The following is a 14,669-nucleotide window of genomic DNA, read 5'->3' on the forward strand; positions in this document are numbered from 1 at the left end:
GTGTTACCTATATGATTTCTTGTGTACTTTTCACTCTACTTTAAGGAAGTGCTTATAGTTGATATTGGTGTCCATGAATGTGTTATGCCAATATTACAAAATCTCACTCATACACATTAGAAAATCTTGAGTATGTCAATTACATGACAAAAGTAGTTCTTCAATAAACATCTAGATCTTAGTAAAATTCTGATGTCTTCTAATACCTAAGGAGAGGAAGATCGTGCATAATCAGGCTTTTCAGTCCATTATGAAATCCAACCAATCCCTGTTATCTTGGATCAATGTAGGGAATATGAGATTGTATCTAGTCATCAAAAGTTTAATTCAGTTGAAAAGCATTAGCTAACCTGCTGGGGTTAGAGCACAAAGGAGATGAAACTTTGCAAATGCCCACACCCTGATGAAGATACCATTTTGATGATCAGTTATTTTAGACACTATAGATTACATGGCACAATCATCATATCCCTTGTAAAATACAAGTAAAATCTGAAAACATTTTTCTATGCAAGAAAGAGGAAAATTGCCTAAATTGCTCTCAGCAAAGCTTCCAGGCAGTACTCAGTGAAACCTCTCCCTGGCAGAATATAATCAATGTGATAAGTCATGAAGTAAGGAGGCATTTGCTGAGGGCACTCAGCAGTTGAAGGAAGTAGCATTTTGCTGAACATGTCAGTCAGTTGTACGGCAGACTTTCCTTAGTCCCTGCTCTAGAAAGGTTTAGAGAAATTCTGTACAGAGTGATAATAAGATGCTGCAGCAAAATACCATAGGTAAGGGGGTTAAAACAAAGAGGGTGAATGAAAGAAAAGAGGCTGAAAAGGTGAATAGAGTCCCTGGGACTTCAAGCTATACAGCCTATCAAGCCTCAAAGTTACTTAATTTGAGAGTACAGCTGCACCAATCAGAGCCATGGAAACACTTAAATCTACAACACCCAGTAAGGGCCTGTGAACTCAGCCACAGCTACCCTTGGGACAGGCAGGTGTGCAGTCAAGAGGTGCCTTCCCCTTGGCAAGGGGAAGGCTCTTTGTTTACTCAGATAAGAGCTGCTCTTTGTTTACTCAGATAAGAGCTGTGCTCATGAGTAGTTGTTCCTCCAGGTAACTGTTGTGCTCACCATAACTTACTGTTCCACCTGTAAACCCCGAAGTCCCATCCCAAAGGAAGTTACAAAAATACCTGAAGCATTTGCAGGTGAAAAACAGAAAAGTCCTACTGCTATTTGGTGTACTTAGTGTTCTAAAGTGAAAGGGACTGGTCAGCTGCAGGTCTCAGTGGTCTGAGCTGGCAAACTCTTGCTTTGAGCAACTCCAGTAAGTTTGTCAAAATTCATATTAGTTGATCTCCTAAAATAATTCAGAATTATAACAGTTACTTAATTTTATCATTAGCCAAAATTTGAATAATCTAAAAACTGTTTAGAAATTCTTCTGAAATCTTTCTGGGCCTGCTGAAATAAATACCAGAACTGAATTTGCAAAACAGTTAGTGAAGTGTTAGGGCATGTGTCTTAAGGAAAGTCAAAGTTCTTTTGACTGAAATAAATCAGTTTTGATTAAATACTTTGGTGTATTTCAGGTTCTTGCCAGTTACATAAATCCTGCAGGGAGTACATCAAATGAAGAGACTCAAACGAGCCATGAGGGTAGAGGCCAAAACAGCAGCGCTCTTCCATCCATCCTCCTGGAGCTGCTCAGTCAGTCCTGCCTCATCCCAGCCATGTCATCGTACCTCCGCAACGACTCAGGTAACCTGTCCCTGCCTCCTTCCAAATCCAAGCTGCCTTACTTCTGTCTAATCAGCTTTTGAGAAACAACAGGGGGTTCTTGTTTCAGTATGCTCGCCAGTTCAGAATTTTACTAATGGAACATTCACTTGAGCCTTAGAAGACAAAATAAAACAGAATCATCAGACAGAATCTTGTTGAAATGCTCACATTTGTTGCAATATCTCTTTAAATTAGAAGTTCAGTTCTTTAGCTGTTGAAACTATCAGGAAAATTGTGTTTTCTTCTGAAAAGTTTGCATGTTAGTTCTTCTACAAAAGATACACAGTGGAAAGGAGTACTTTATACAAGACCATGAAATGTCGTGTGAAGAAAAATGTCAATTTTAAAGAAAATTGAGGAAATGCATACCTGAATTTGGTAAATGTTGCACATAGGGCAATTTTACTTCAATCAAAGCTTTTTTCCTTCATTTAGGAAGTACAAAAATAAGCCTCTTATCAGAAGTGTAAAATATTTCAAATATATGGGAACAATTAAATTTTTGAGCTTTTTAAAGCAAAAGCAAATGAGTTCTACGAGTTCATCAAATTTCTGCTTATAATTTTAAAACCAAGATGCTCTGAGAGTTTTCATCTGGTGTGTTGTACCTGACTGGGGAAACCATTTCAGTTTTACAAGGTGGTGTGAAGCAGTATGAATTAAGCAAATGCCTGTGCAGAACTAATGACAAAATCAGCAGACTGGGTTTGTGATTTATGTGCAGTCTCACTAGATGACATGCTTTAGTATGGAGATGAGCCTTAGGTTGGATTTTATTAAGTTACTTTTTTTATAAAGATGGATTTAATCCTTAAGTATCTGGAGGAGTTGTTGCAAATGTGAGTAATTTGGTTTTGGAGCTTATTTTGCCTGCCCTATTTTTGGAGCAACTGATTAATGTCTTTGTCACATTACTGCAGTTCTTTGGGATGCCAGTTGGAGGGTGTGGTCATGTGAATTCATGGAACAATGTTATAGCTCCTTGAATTGCAGCGTACATGTTATGTTACAGGTAAAAGAGAAATTATCTCTTAAGTATTTGCAAAGCTATTTAAAACTAAAACAAGAATTTGGCTCTTTTAATTTGTACTAAGTAGAGCATTGCATAATCTTGTGTGATGGAATGGAACTAGTTCAAAAAGTCTGCTGGGGTCTTATAGTAAAAATAAAAATATGAAGATCTTTCACTTGCTAGTCTGCAGATTGACACCTCACCCTAATTTTGCAGTGAATTTGTTGGTTCTGTTTGGCACATACTCCAGTGAGGAAAATGAACTAATGATAGACCAAGCTTGTTATTGCAGTTGAAAATACAATGTAAAACAATCAAGGAAATTATAAAGTAAGAGAATAAAGTAATCTTTCTAACAGATACTCATAAATTCTTCTTTGTTGAGGAAAAGGAAGAGTCATTGAAAGGCCTAGCAAAAATGCCATGTTATCTAAAGGATGAAGCAGCTGATCCTGAGTTACAGATGAATCACAGCTGCTGAAATTGCTATTTCCTGTTTTCAATAGAAGAATGTGTCTGTCTGTGTAAGTCACCTTTAACAGAGAGAGAACAGTCAGATACTGATAGAATAGATATGTGGCTGGCGGCGAGAAGTTCAGACTAGTTTGGCTTTCAGGAACCATTTGTTTTCTCATCATACATAGAGGCAAAGTTTTGGTGAAACATGTTCGTTTTAGGTGAAAGACAAACACTGCTGAACTACTGTTGTTTGTGGTTGGCAGGTGTTGAAATGCCTATGCATTAACAATTAGGAAAGAGTGAGCTATGTAGCAATTAAATTGTATTAAAGCAAAACCTTGCTTTTCAGAGCAAAAAATGAAAACTGCCCTTCCGTTTACAAGTTCACAAAGAATGGCGTTATTTCTATTGAAGTTTAGAATTGTAAAATCTAAGGGTTGTTATCCTTTGATTGATCAAAGCAATATGAATGTTTCCTGCTGTATTTGTTCAAACATCTATAAAACACTATAATTAACAATGCTCTCCTGGATTTAAAAATAATAACTTTGCAGCCTTGCAACAGTCAGGCTCCTCTTTGGAAGCACAATAGGATAGCAGTATGAAAGGGAAATGTGCAAAAAGGATGACTTCTGGAAAGAATGTCTTCTCTTTGTCAATATTTGAGCCAGATGCATTTAGTTGGGAAGGAACCCCTGAAAACAGTTTGTCTTAGTGATAACAAGGCATAATTCCAGTGCAGTAATTACTGTTGAGTTGAAAGGCAGACAGATAATTTTCAGATTAATGAGTGCAAGTTGCACGTGATGCTGGGGCTCTCAGTGTTACCGACACTGAGTGTCAGCAGACATAGCTGACACAAGAGAAGCAGGTTGAGAAGCTCTGAAGCTGTGTTAGGTTCTGGTACAATGCTTGTGGGACTGAAAAATTCCCTTAATGCATTTATGGTTCAAACATTTCAAATAAGGAGATGACTTTTTTCTTATTACTACTATTTTGATTTTCTTTTTTAGAGTCTTGAAGACCAATGCAATTTAGTAGAACAGATTTGAGTCTTTCCTGATACAGCTTTATCTAATTTCAAACTTATCTTGAATACCTGTGTCTTCTCTAGCAAGGCTGAACAGGAGTCTAGGGAGAGTTGGAAAGGGAACAGCATTGGTTGTAATGCACATGTATATGGAATTCTGATTTTCAGACTGGTGCCACTTCTGCTGTCAAAGTATACTTCTGTGTGGAATAAGCAGGTAACTGCATTCTTCCTGTAACATGCTGGTCTGAGGAATTAGGGCATTGCATATAGAATGCTAACAGAATGTTCCTGGATTCTGGCACTTGAGCAGGAACAAGCTGTGCCCAGCACAGTGATGACAGAAATCAGTGATTTTCAGCAACCCTGTAACTTGCTCAGATTTGAGTGGGTACTGGTGGGACCAGATGAAGGTTACCCTTATGCTGAAGGTATTCTGCTAGATTTTAGGTTTTGTTGTAATTATTGGAATGATAGTGATCTTCACATATCAATACGTACCTACCATACGCATAAAATTAAGGGGTAGGGGGGAAATTTTGATATGAAAATATGTGCAATGAATCTGCAGGCATGCTTTTGTCTTTGATTGCACAGTAGGCTGTTAACTCTGTGGTAATATAAGACAATAAGTATTCTGGTATTTATGTGAATTTTGTATTTTTTTACACATGTTCAGTTAGCTACAGGTCTGACACATCCATCTTGCAAAGCTCTTTCAGCAGATTGGCCTGTGTCACAGTTGTAAATCTATCTAGGATTTTTGTTGCTTAAGTTTATTTTGGCATCCTGCTTAATTTGCCCAAAACATACATGGACTAGATTGTTATCTATATAGTCCTAGATAAAAGGAATATTGATCAGGCAAGCAGTGCTCACATAACATTTAATCTTTTAGAAACCTCACCTTGAACCAGATTAGTACAAACCAGATTGCTCTGATATGTTCTGCAGCTTCATCTGCATCAAAGTGAGGTGATTGTGGAAGTCCTTGGAAATTATGACCATTTTAATTGATTTCTATAATTGCTTGTTTCTTGTAGAGAAGGAAGGTTTATCTGTCCTTGAAGAACTTGCCTTAGTATGCAAGATAGCTCTCATCACAAGGGCCAATAGCTGCTGTAATCCTCACCATTTCTTGATAATTTTTTTGGTGTTTTTTCGTGTCTTGTTATGGCGTTACTGTGTTTTTTATTATCTTTCATTCCGTAAATGAGGTTTATTTCTGCAACATGTGAGATTTTTTTATTATACCTATGTTTATTCCTATGACTTAACTCATATTTACACTTGTGAAATTGATGTAGTTTTTAACTTCTGTATCATGAAACATCTAGCATGTATTGATTATCATGCATATAGGCATATTTCACACTAAAAACTATCATGTAAAACCTTTTCACTATTGTCTTGTATACAGCAAGTTTAATTTGAAAGATTTTAGGGACTCCTTCAAATATGTCAGCACTTCTCTTCTTGAACAAAATGCGCAGCAATAAAATTTGCACTTTACAACAGGTGGTTCCCAGCAAATGTGTGACCATACGTGACGGTCTTGGAGGTCTAGATTTTGCTAATATAAGAGTTATTTGACTGGTAGGTTTATGGAAACTAATACAAGATAGTATTTGCAAGTGGGGGAGAAAAAAGCAGTTTTTATAACAGTCTTTGTAGCTAACAAGATTTACAGAGACTAGACAGTGCAAAGGAATTATGAAAACAGAAGGAAAATCAAGTGACTTTTAGAACAGGGCAAGGACTGTCTATTTTTTAATAGGCTTGAACAGTAAGAAGGCAAGTGAAGTTGGGATTTGTCTATACCACAATATTAGCTAGTCTCTTAATGGTAATGTCCTTAGACTAGCAAAGCCTGAGATGACTTAGACTTGTTTAAAGCCCAAATATCAGGAGAGGTTTGTTATCACCTTTGCCTTGGAAAACAGACCTCATAGCAAGTTGCAGAATTCTGTATGAACTCTCCTTGTTTGAATTTCCAGGCTTACAGGAAACAGATGATACTGTAGTTTTAGCTGGGGTTTGCTTGCATGCTCCTTTCTTAGGCACCTTTTCCTTCTTTGGTGGACAAAATGCCGTGTGATGTGGTCATCATAGCCTGTAGTGTTATATGAGCTTAGTTTTCCATAGGTTTGGCTGCTGAAAAGAGATGATGCATTTCTGTGGGACGGCTTTGCTAAAAGGATTGTCTTTACTGACCAAAATGTTCCACTTGATGAGAGTCCAGTATTTGCTTTTTATGCACTTTTCATAGTTTACCAAATACTACCACATCATGGACTTGTGGATTCATTAATGTTGTGCTGCTTTATCCTGCTGCCATATACCTCAATGTGAACTGTGTCTAATCAGTACTGTGGACAGATCTGTTGAATGTGAATGTGCTGCATTCTTTTTTCTGCCTCTTTTGATGTACCTTTCTTAGTTGAGTCATTGAAGTCATACTGTTGAGGCCGCAGACCATGAACGCCGCTAGTTGGTCTGCTGAAGATTGAGTATTTCTTTTCTAGCAATCACACTTATTCTCAAGGCATTGCATGGTGTTATTTTACTTTCTGTCGAGTTATCCAGTCCCACTGAACTGAGTATGTTGGGTACTCTGAGGCAGGTACACTGAGCTCCTTATTCATCCATCACTGAAGGTGTGACGGTACTGCTGCAGTGTAAATGTTGAATCATCATGCAACTCTGCTTTTCCCTAGACTGTTGACTTTTTGCTGTGTATAAGGAGAGGTAGTTGCTATTAAGATATTTTTTTGTTGGTGAAATTTTTAAGCATATATTGGATTAAATGTATAAGTACCAAAGCTGTTTATTAGAGCTTGTTTAACTAAAGTTAGACTTAGGTCCACATGATATAGCCTGCAGGTATTACCTGTTAAGAAAGGACATCAGATTGCTGTTTTAAAACAAAATGTAACTTGTTTGCTGAGGCAATCTAATGATGATGTTACCCTGTGACTTCCCTCTAAGGACCAAAGCCTTTGCTATAAATGAAATCAGAAGTACAGTGGCAGTTTAGATAGACAGCATGTAATTACTGAAATTAAAAATTCTCCTAGCCTTCATTAATGTTAATGAGCTCATTCACTGGTAAAAGAAATCATACTGACCCTTTGCCACATTTGGTTATCATTTTGGGATTGGTTTTTGTCTGTTTTGCGGTTGAAGAGCTTACAAAAAAAAAGGTGCAGTATTTCAATGTAATGCTGTTGTACTAGTTGAATCACGATTTCGAGAAGAGAGCTAAGCACTGAGATGATACGAAATAAAACTGTTTATTTATTTCACAGAATTGACAAGTTTTAAATAACTTCAGGGATCAAAATAAACAGCAGTAATTTCTACCTGAATTTCACTGTTCAGGTTCCTGTAATATTTCAGAGATCCATCTCAAATATCCTGGTATTATGAGATTAAATGCAATAATATCCATAAGTATGTAGATATAAGAAGTACATTGAAAAAATAATAATGGTAATATCTGTTCTGTAGTCTTAAATAAACATTAGTAACCTGCATAATTCCTCTAGAATGTAGCTTAGTTTGACAGAATGCTTTGGTGTTTCATATACTGAAAATAAGTATACATTTCATAGAGACTTGCTGAAGACTGTGGGTGGTGAATAAATTTTCTTGTCTGCATGTGCTTCCTTCCAGTGCAGCCTCAGCCCTGTTTATCATTTCTTCTAGTTGAGCAAGTATTGACTCAGAGTTGCAAAACCAGAATATACCATCTTCCACCTCATTTGTCCATAAGTCAGTGTTACAGTGTGCAACTGACTGAAATATCGTTGCCAAATTCATTCTCTTCTAGGTCCCTGACCTTATTCTGTGCATGTACTGGTTTCAAAGTTCCTTCCAAAGGCTCAGTTGGTTTAGCAGTTACCAAATTCTATACACTAACAAGCTATCACCTATATAAGAGATGTATTTCTTCACATGTCATTTTATGGAGGGACTGGATGTAGTTTTGTAGCCTAGAAAAAATTGAGCTGATATTCAGAAATGCAGCTGCTCTGTTGTTCCTCTGTGGCACAGGTAATAGTAAGAAAAGTATTTATTAAAATCAGTTTCTTTTTACTTTTTTCATGTTATTTGTTTAATGACTTTTTAATCCTAAGCTCTCAAAAGTAATTTTCATTATAAGGTACATGTGAGATACATTCATGTATACAAAAACTTCTGTGGTCTGAGACTGTCTGCAGCTCTGGATCTAGTTTAAAGGCATATGTAGCTTTAATTGAATATGTGGAATTAGTTTCTAATTCCACATTCTACTAATTTCAGTAGCCAAATGGTATGTTCTGTGAAGTATGCTTAAGAGTTGCAATTCTGGGCCTCAATCACAGACAATGCAAAAAGGGAAAATTTCTTCAGAACTTGGTCCAGAAGGAGAGAGTACAGTCCTCTGGACAGAGGTTAATTAAACCTGTTTTCCATGCCACACTGTGAATCCTTGCATGATATGTTTTACTTGAAAATAAGCATCAGGGTGAAAACATGAGAATTGTATTTGACTTCTTTTAAACACATTCTAAAAATGATGCTATAGAAAATGTAATTTAAGATTTTTTTCATTTGGAGAATATGCATTAGTGTGTCATTGGAATTATTAATATGTCTTAAAAGAAGTACTAAAATTACTCTTTTTTTCACACCACTTTAAAGTATTTTTAATTAGAAAAGCACATTATCAGTATAGCATGATGATTTCAAATACAGATTTAGTAAAGGCAAGAAAAATCTAATCTTTTTCAGCTTTCCACAAGACTAACAAAAATGCTGCAGAATATAGTCAATAGTTAAAATTTTATTTATGATATTACAACTTCTAGTATAACAGCATTCCTGTTTCCACACTTACTATACATTAGTGTGAGTCATAAGCCTAAATTACAGTGGCCTAAAAATAAAAAACCCTTTTGCCTGTTTTCTGGTCTCAGCTATGAAGAGACATACTGCACAAAACCATAGAAAGCATGGGACTTGCTTATAGTTGCTCATAGATTTAGTTTATCTCTTTCTATGTTCTGGTTATTTTCAGTGTTTGGCTACGTTTCTGTCTTGCATGTTTGCTGGCAATAAAACAGTGCCATCTCTGATCCTGCTGTTCAGATTTCATCTGTTACCATCGAAATGTTATATTTGGTCTGCCTCCATTTACGTAATTTAGCACCCTAGCTGGGCTCATAGGTACACTTTGCAGTCATTGATGCAGCACCCTTAGCCAGACACTTCACTCTGGAATGTTTTTGTTGCTCTTTTCAGAGAGTAGTGGGGTTTTTTGCTTTAAATTTAGAAATCATCCTTACCATTGCAGGTCTTTGCACTTTGTGCTGTGCAATTGATTTTCAAAAATGTCATCAAAGTGTAGTGTAGATGTACACAAAAACAATAACAAATAAATTGAGCACAGTTCCAATAATCCCAAGCAGTGCTAAAATAGATTCTTCTTTTTCCTCTTTCTCCTCTTGCCTTTTTACATCTTCTAGTGTTGTGATGGCAGAGGTCCCCATTTTTCCTGCAAATACCTTCACCAGTATTCTGGCAGCTAGCTAGAAAAAAGAAAGCAAATGGTAAATCTGATCTGCAAACATGCAAGATTTGATCTTTTTAAAAACAATTCTGTAGTTCTTCATACAGCATTTCTTAATGCTGTGTTTATTGAGTTTGTATGTGTTTATTGTATTTGTCTTTTGTTTTCTTTCTGTATGAACATGTCTGTTAAAAATAAATGTTCTGTAGGTATAGATTTGATAGGAATGAAGAATAGCTTGGTGCTTCAAGCCAGTTAGTATGCCTTAATATAAAAGACATGTAAAATTTATCTTAAGCCAGCTTATTTGTTTATAAAAGATGGTACCGGTGAAAGCAGGTATGTGAGCATTGTCAAATCCTCTGAAATGCCTGGGGAGGTTATATGCAATTTTAGCTTCTCTTAAATATTTAACTGCCATGTAAAAATACCAGTTGAAAATATTCATGCCTGCTATTTTCAAACATGGAAAATATGCCTCCTTAATACAGTATCACAGTTGCTTTTCACCAGTGAGCCCCAAGCAGGCAATTGCAAGTGAGATCTTATCCTTTTTCATGTTTAACAGATCAGCTTTTGGGCATCCATGCAACAGTAAACATTTATCAGAAAATGTCTGTCTTTTGAAATAGAAAGGTGGTTGTTATGTATGCTGATGATTGCAGTATGCCACAGCATGGTAGTACTTTATAGTAGCAACATTCTATGCAGTGTAAGAATTCAAGTAGACATTTACAGATGCATGTATGATTTGTTAGATTTTTTTATTTGCAGAAGTGAGGTTGACAGGTCATTTTTATTACTTAGCTGCACTCGTACTCCTAATTTGCAGTCAAATATCTTCTAGAAACATGTTCCCTGTAAAATTATGTTCATTGGTGACTGGGATGTTCATCTTGTATGTAATCTGCTTTGCTGTTTTAGCTTTATTGATCAGAAATTTGATGGGGATTTCTACTAGTTCAGATCACTCCAATTTATTGAAGATATACAATCATTTTATAGTGCAATAGCATCTTTCTCTCCTGGCAAATGGCTCTAATGATTGGAGATTAAGGTATTTCTGCTGTGAGTCTAATTAATGTTATCAGCTCAGAACATATCTTACAGAAAGGTTAAAAAGAAAGGTATTTCTTACCCTACATTGCATCAGGAATAGAATGTCATCAGACATGCTTCTTACTTGTCGATTCAGTGGCAAGCCAGGCTTTTATCTTCATGAAGGGGCTGCTCTCCTTTCTCAGACAGACCAGACAGGAGCACGTACAGTTTCTTGATGAAGAAGTTTATCAGTGAAGATAATAATGTTGCAGAATCTTCCAAATGACTGGTGTTTTTTCTCAGTAATCCACTAAAGCAAGTGTAGTCGAAAAAACAGTAAAGCTCTTTCTCATAATGATCCTCACTGTTGACTAATTCTCGTTAAAATTGAGGCTTTTTTTCCTCAGCTGATGCAGAGCAACAAAACGCATGCTGTTCTGTTTTGTCTTAAAAAAAAAATACGAACAGCTCCTGGTTTTATTCAGTTATACTTAGTTATTTATTAAGACTTCAGAAACATCCAGCCTTTGATTTACTCTTTGTGGCAGCCGTCTGAAGAGGCTTTCTCACGTTGACATGCTGTAATTCCAAATGCAGCGGACTACGTGCAGTCACACTGTGTGATTTTAGTCCAGCCTGAAAAAGGATGAAAAGAGGTCTGCTTTGCTGGCAGGAGTTGGAACGCTGTCACCCACCTGCATTCAGAGCGTCTGGAAAGAATTCCAAGGTATTCTTCGGAGCATTGCATAACTCAGCCAGGCAAATCTGAAGAGAGGAATGACAGTGGCTTTAGTTGCACACTGTGGTGAGCTGTGACATTGATTAAACATGCACTTGGCACTTGCTGAATAAAGAAGGAGCTACGAGCCACCCTTGCAGACAGTGAGTTGCATAACAATGTGCGATGGCTCTGCTGTTTCATCGGCAGGCCGGGCACATTTTAATCCTGTACCCACGGAGAAAGTGCACGGTGTAAAGAGGAGCAGAGTTAACTGTGCTTGGGCTTTTCTGAGGAAGTGCTGCATGACAAATGGTGACATTAAGGCATTCAAGCTGAAACAGTGTTTCTGCCTTTTGTCTTTTTATGCTTTGTTTGACAGGCAATTGTTTCTATGGGAAATAAATGCTTTTCCTCTTTTTTTCACCACTCAAAGAATGCGGGTTACCTGTAATTAATGGAAACACTTAAAAATAATCCTGTTCTGATTTCTTAGGAAGCATCAACAGAATTTTTTTCCTGTTTCAATCAGAGAGGCAATTTTTTCCTGCCCAATTGGAAAGGGGGGAGAACTCTGTGAAGTCTTCTCCTCCCCGTCTCTCCAGACAAAGAAAAAAAAAAAGAAAAAAACAACCCATGCAATTTTAATAGCCTCTGGAAGGAGCTGTATTTCAAATAATTTTATTCAGTCACTTTGATCTATGAAGGCTACCAATGCAATGTATTTTCATTGGTGTAGCATAGCTTCTTGCTGTGAATGCAGCTGTATTTTAAATATATCAGAAAACTTGTTTTGTAAAAAATACTTGCAACGCCAAGCAAGTCAGAATTCAAATGTACAAAAATGTACTTTTGTGTATGTTTTTGAAAAATCAAAATGCAGTTAATTAGATTGAGTTTGAACAATAGGAGTGTAACTGGAAAACCTTAATCATTTTCCAGAACAGCATATTTTAGGAGTTACAAGGCATTGTTTGAAATTCAGTGTTGAAAAATCATCTATAGAGAAAGCAGAAGACAGTAAAATCATTGTTTTAAACTCTTCCATTTTCAACTTAATTTACATTACATTTTTTCTCATTATTTTTCCAGAGTACATTTTGGAAAAGTACATTTGTTACCAAGTACATTTGTTACTTTCTTAGTAACAAACAAAACTGCATATTTTGCATGTGCCTTATTTTAATGGTAATGCCACATTTAAAGTACTGTGAGTTGTATGGTACTTCTATGTGGTTTGTCCTGTATCCCAGAAGTTACGTTGCCTCACTAAAATTGTTTGATTCTAGAAGAATAAACTAATTGGGTTAAATCTCTCCACCATAGCTTCCCTAAATATATATTTTCTAAAATTTATATGTGGTCTTTCCTTTCAAGCTCTTCCCTTTTTCTGAAAACTGCTTCATCTTCAGTTGTCTTGCAATTGTTTTGTGTCTGTGTATCTTGAATATATTTCTGTATTCATTTGGATCCATGGGGAGATACAAAGATGGGGGAATTTTCAAGCCACTGTACCTCACCTGCTCAAAATCAAACCCTTTCCCTTGTGAAAGAGGGAAATTGTGCAATGTGAATATTTTATTTAAAGATTAATGATACATTTGCAGCTCCACAGCTAAATAAGATGTACCCACAGAGAGCAGCAAAAAAATCCTGCAACATTTCTTGGCCTGGTTATTACCATGGTTGAGATCTCATCGTGGTTTGCTGTTTTTATAATTGTGCTGCAGCTGGCCCTTCAGTGGCTCAGTGAGGCTTGGGAAACAAACCTGTCTGGGCTGCCTTTGCACACAGGTGAGGGGCAGAGCTGCCTCCTGCACAACGTGATCCAGACGCAGCGGTTGCCTTTGCATTGGTATGCAGTGTCTGTGTGGGCATGACGTGAATGGGCTTGGGAAACAGAAATAAATCTCCAGCACAACACAGTAGGGATGGGGAAGTAGCTGCTTAAGCTGTCAGTGGTGGCAAAGAGTTGCTGTTTGAGAAGAAGCAAATAAAGGTTGTCAGACTTAACATTTGTCAGTTATAGGAAACTCAAGGAATTCATCCATGTTGGGTGGAAGCTGGCATTTACAAATAACTTCCTATAGCATCTCCAGTGTGAAGAGAAAGTTTCTTGCAAGATTTCTCACATGAGTGAAGTGAGTAATGTAGGCTGATTAGAAAAGGCCTTGATTTATCCATAATATTCAATATTTGGAAAGATTTTACATTTTGTGTAAAATAACATTAAGTCATCATTTTATAAACATCAGTTATAAACCCACCTGTTTTGGAGTGAACATTATATGGTTATACAGTATGTGGAGTTTGGACACTGGTATCCAAAAACATCCTAAATTTAATTCTGTTACTTCCATCTAGGAAGAGCTTTCAAGCACTTAGTAAGACTTTGGCAACTCCTCAGTAACTGATTTATGTGGTATTCTGAGAGCAGTGCAAATTTGGTTGATTAGAGGTCACTCTGTTCATTACTGCTGAAGTCACTTCTCTTGCATGGGAATAGACCTTAGGCAGTACAAATGTATGTCATATTTTAAAGATATTCCTACTTCAGGGGAAGTTTCCAAGCTGTCTTGTAAAAACCTCGTGGTATAAATTCAACAATTTACAGTCCCAATCCTTTGATGATCATTATCCTGCTATACGCTACAGCTACCAGTAATGTGGTACACCCAGAGCATCACAATTGCAAAAGAAGCAAGTTCTCTTAAATGTTTGTGTATTTTTCCTCATGTATTTTTATGAATTTTTAGAATTTGGATTTTTGTGTATGCTAAAGTCATTCTATATGCTGTATTTTTTTCATTAAAATAGCATGGTTTTACTCAGATCATGTCTAGACTTTAAAATCTATTTAGGTTCAAGTGCTCTAATGAAATCCAAAAGATCAGTTGTCCATGAAGAGTGTTTTCCCTTATAGTTGTTCTGAATTTTCCCTAAGCAGGAAAGTACTTGAAATTAGGTAGCACATGTATTCTCTATGGCGATGTATTCTAGTTTTCTTCTCCAACAATCTCCACAAACTTCCCTTTATGAGGTCTGGTGGTTTTTCAGTTAAATTGTAGAACAATAGAGCAA

General features: G+C 36.6%; 1 protein-coding gene and 1 long non-coding RNA gene across 6 annotated transcripts in view; one reads left to right on the forward strand and one right to left on the reverse strand.

The window, feature by feature from the left end:
* Positions 1-14,669, forward strand: part of BIRC6 (baculoviral IAP repeat containing 6) — a 176,950-nt gene that overhangs the window by 124,136 nt on the left and 38,145 nt on the right. For all 5 annotated transcript variants that reach the window (XM_071429879.1, XM_071429861.1, XM_071429886.1 and 2 more), the window contains exon 65: positions 1,585-1,753. In XM_071429879.1, the coding sequence (XP_071285980.1) occupies positions 1,585-1,753 (169 nt within the window). The remainder of the gene's footprint in view (positions 1-1,584; positions 1,754-14,669) is intronic.
* Positions 7,550-12,263, reverse strand: LOC139591335 (uncharacterized). The gene is made up of 2 exons (XR_011679614.1): positions 10,968-12,263; positions 7,550-9,848 (listed from the first exon to the last, which is right to left on the reverse strand). It is a non-coding gene; the product is annotated as an uncharacterized lncRNA (long non-coding RNA).

Source organism: Agelaius tricolor, unplaced genomic scaffold (genome assembly GCF_023055355.1).
Source record: "Agelaius tricolor isolate 1412-34295 unplaced genomic scaffold, bAgeTri1.0.p SCAF_1, whole genome shotgun sequence".
Lineage (NCBI taxonomy): Eukaryota > Metazoa > Chordata > Aves > Passeriformes > Icteridae > Agelaius > Agelaius tricolor.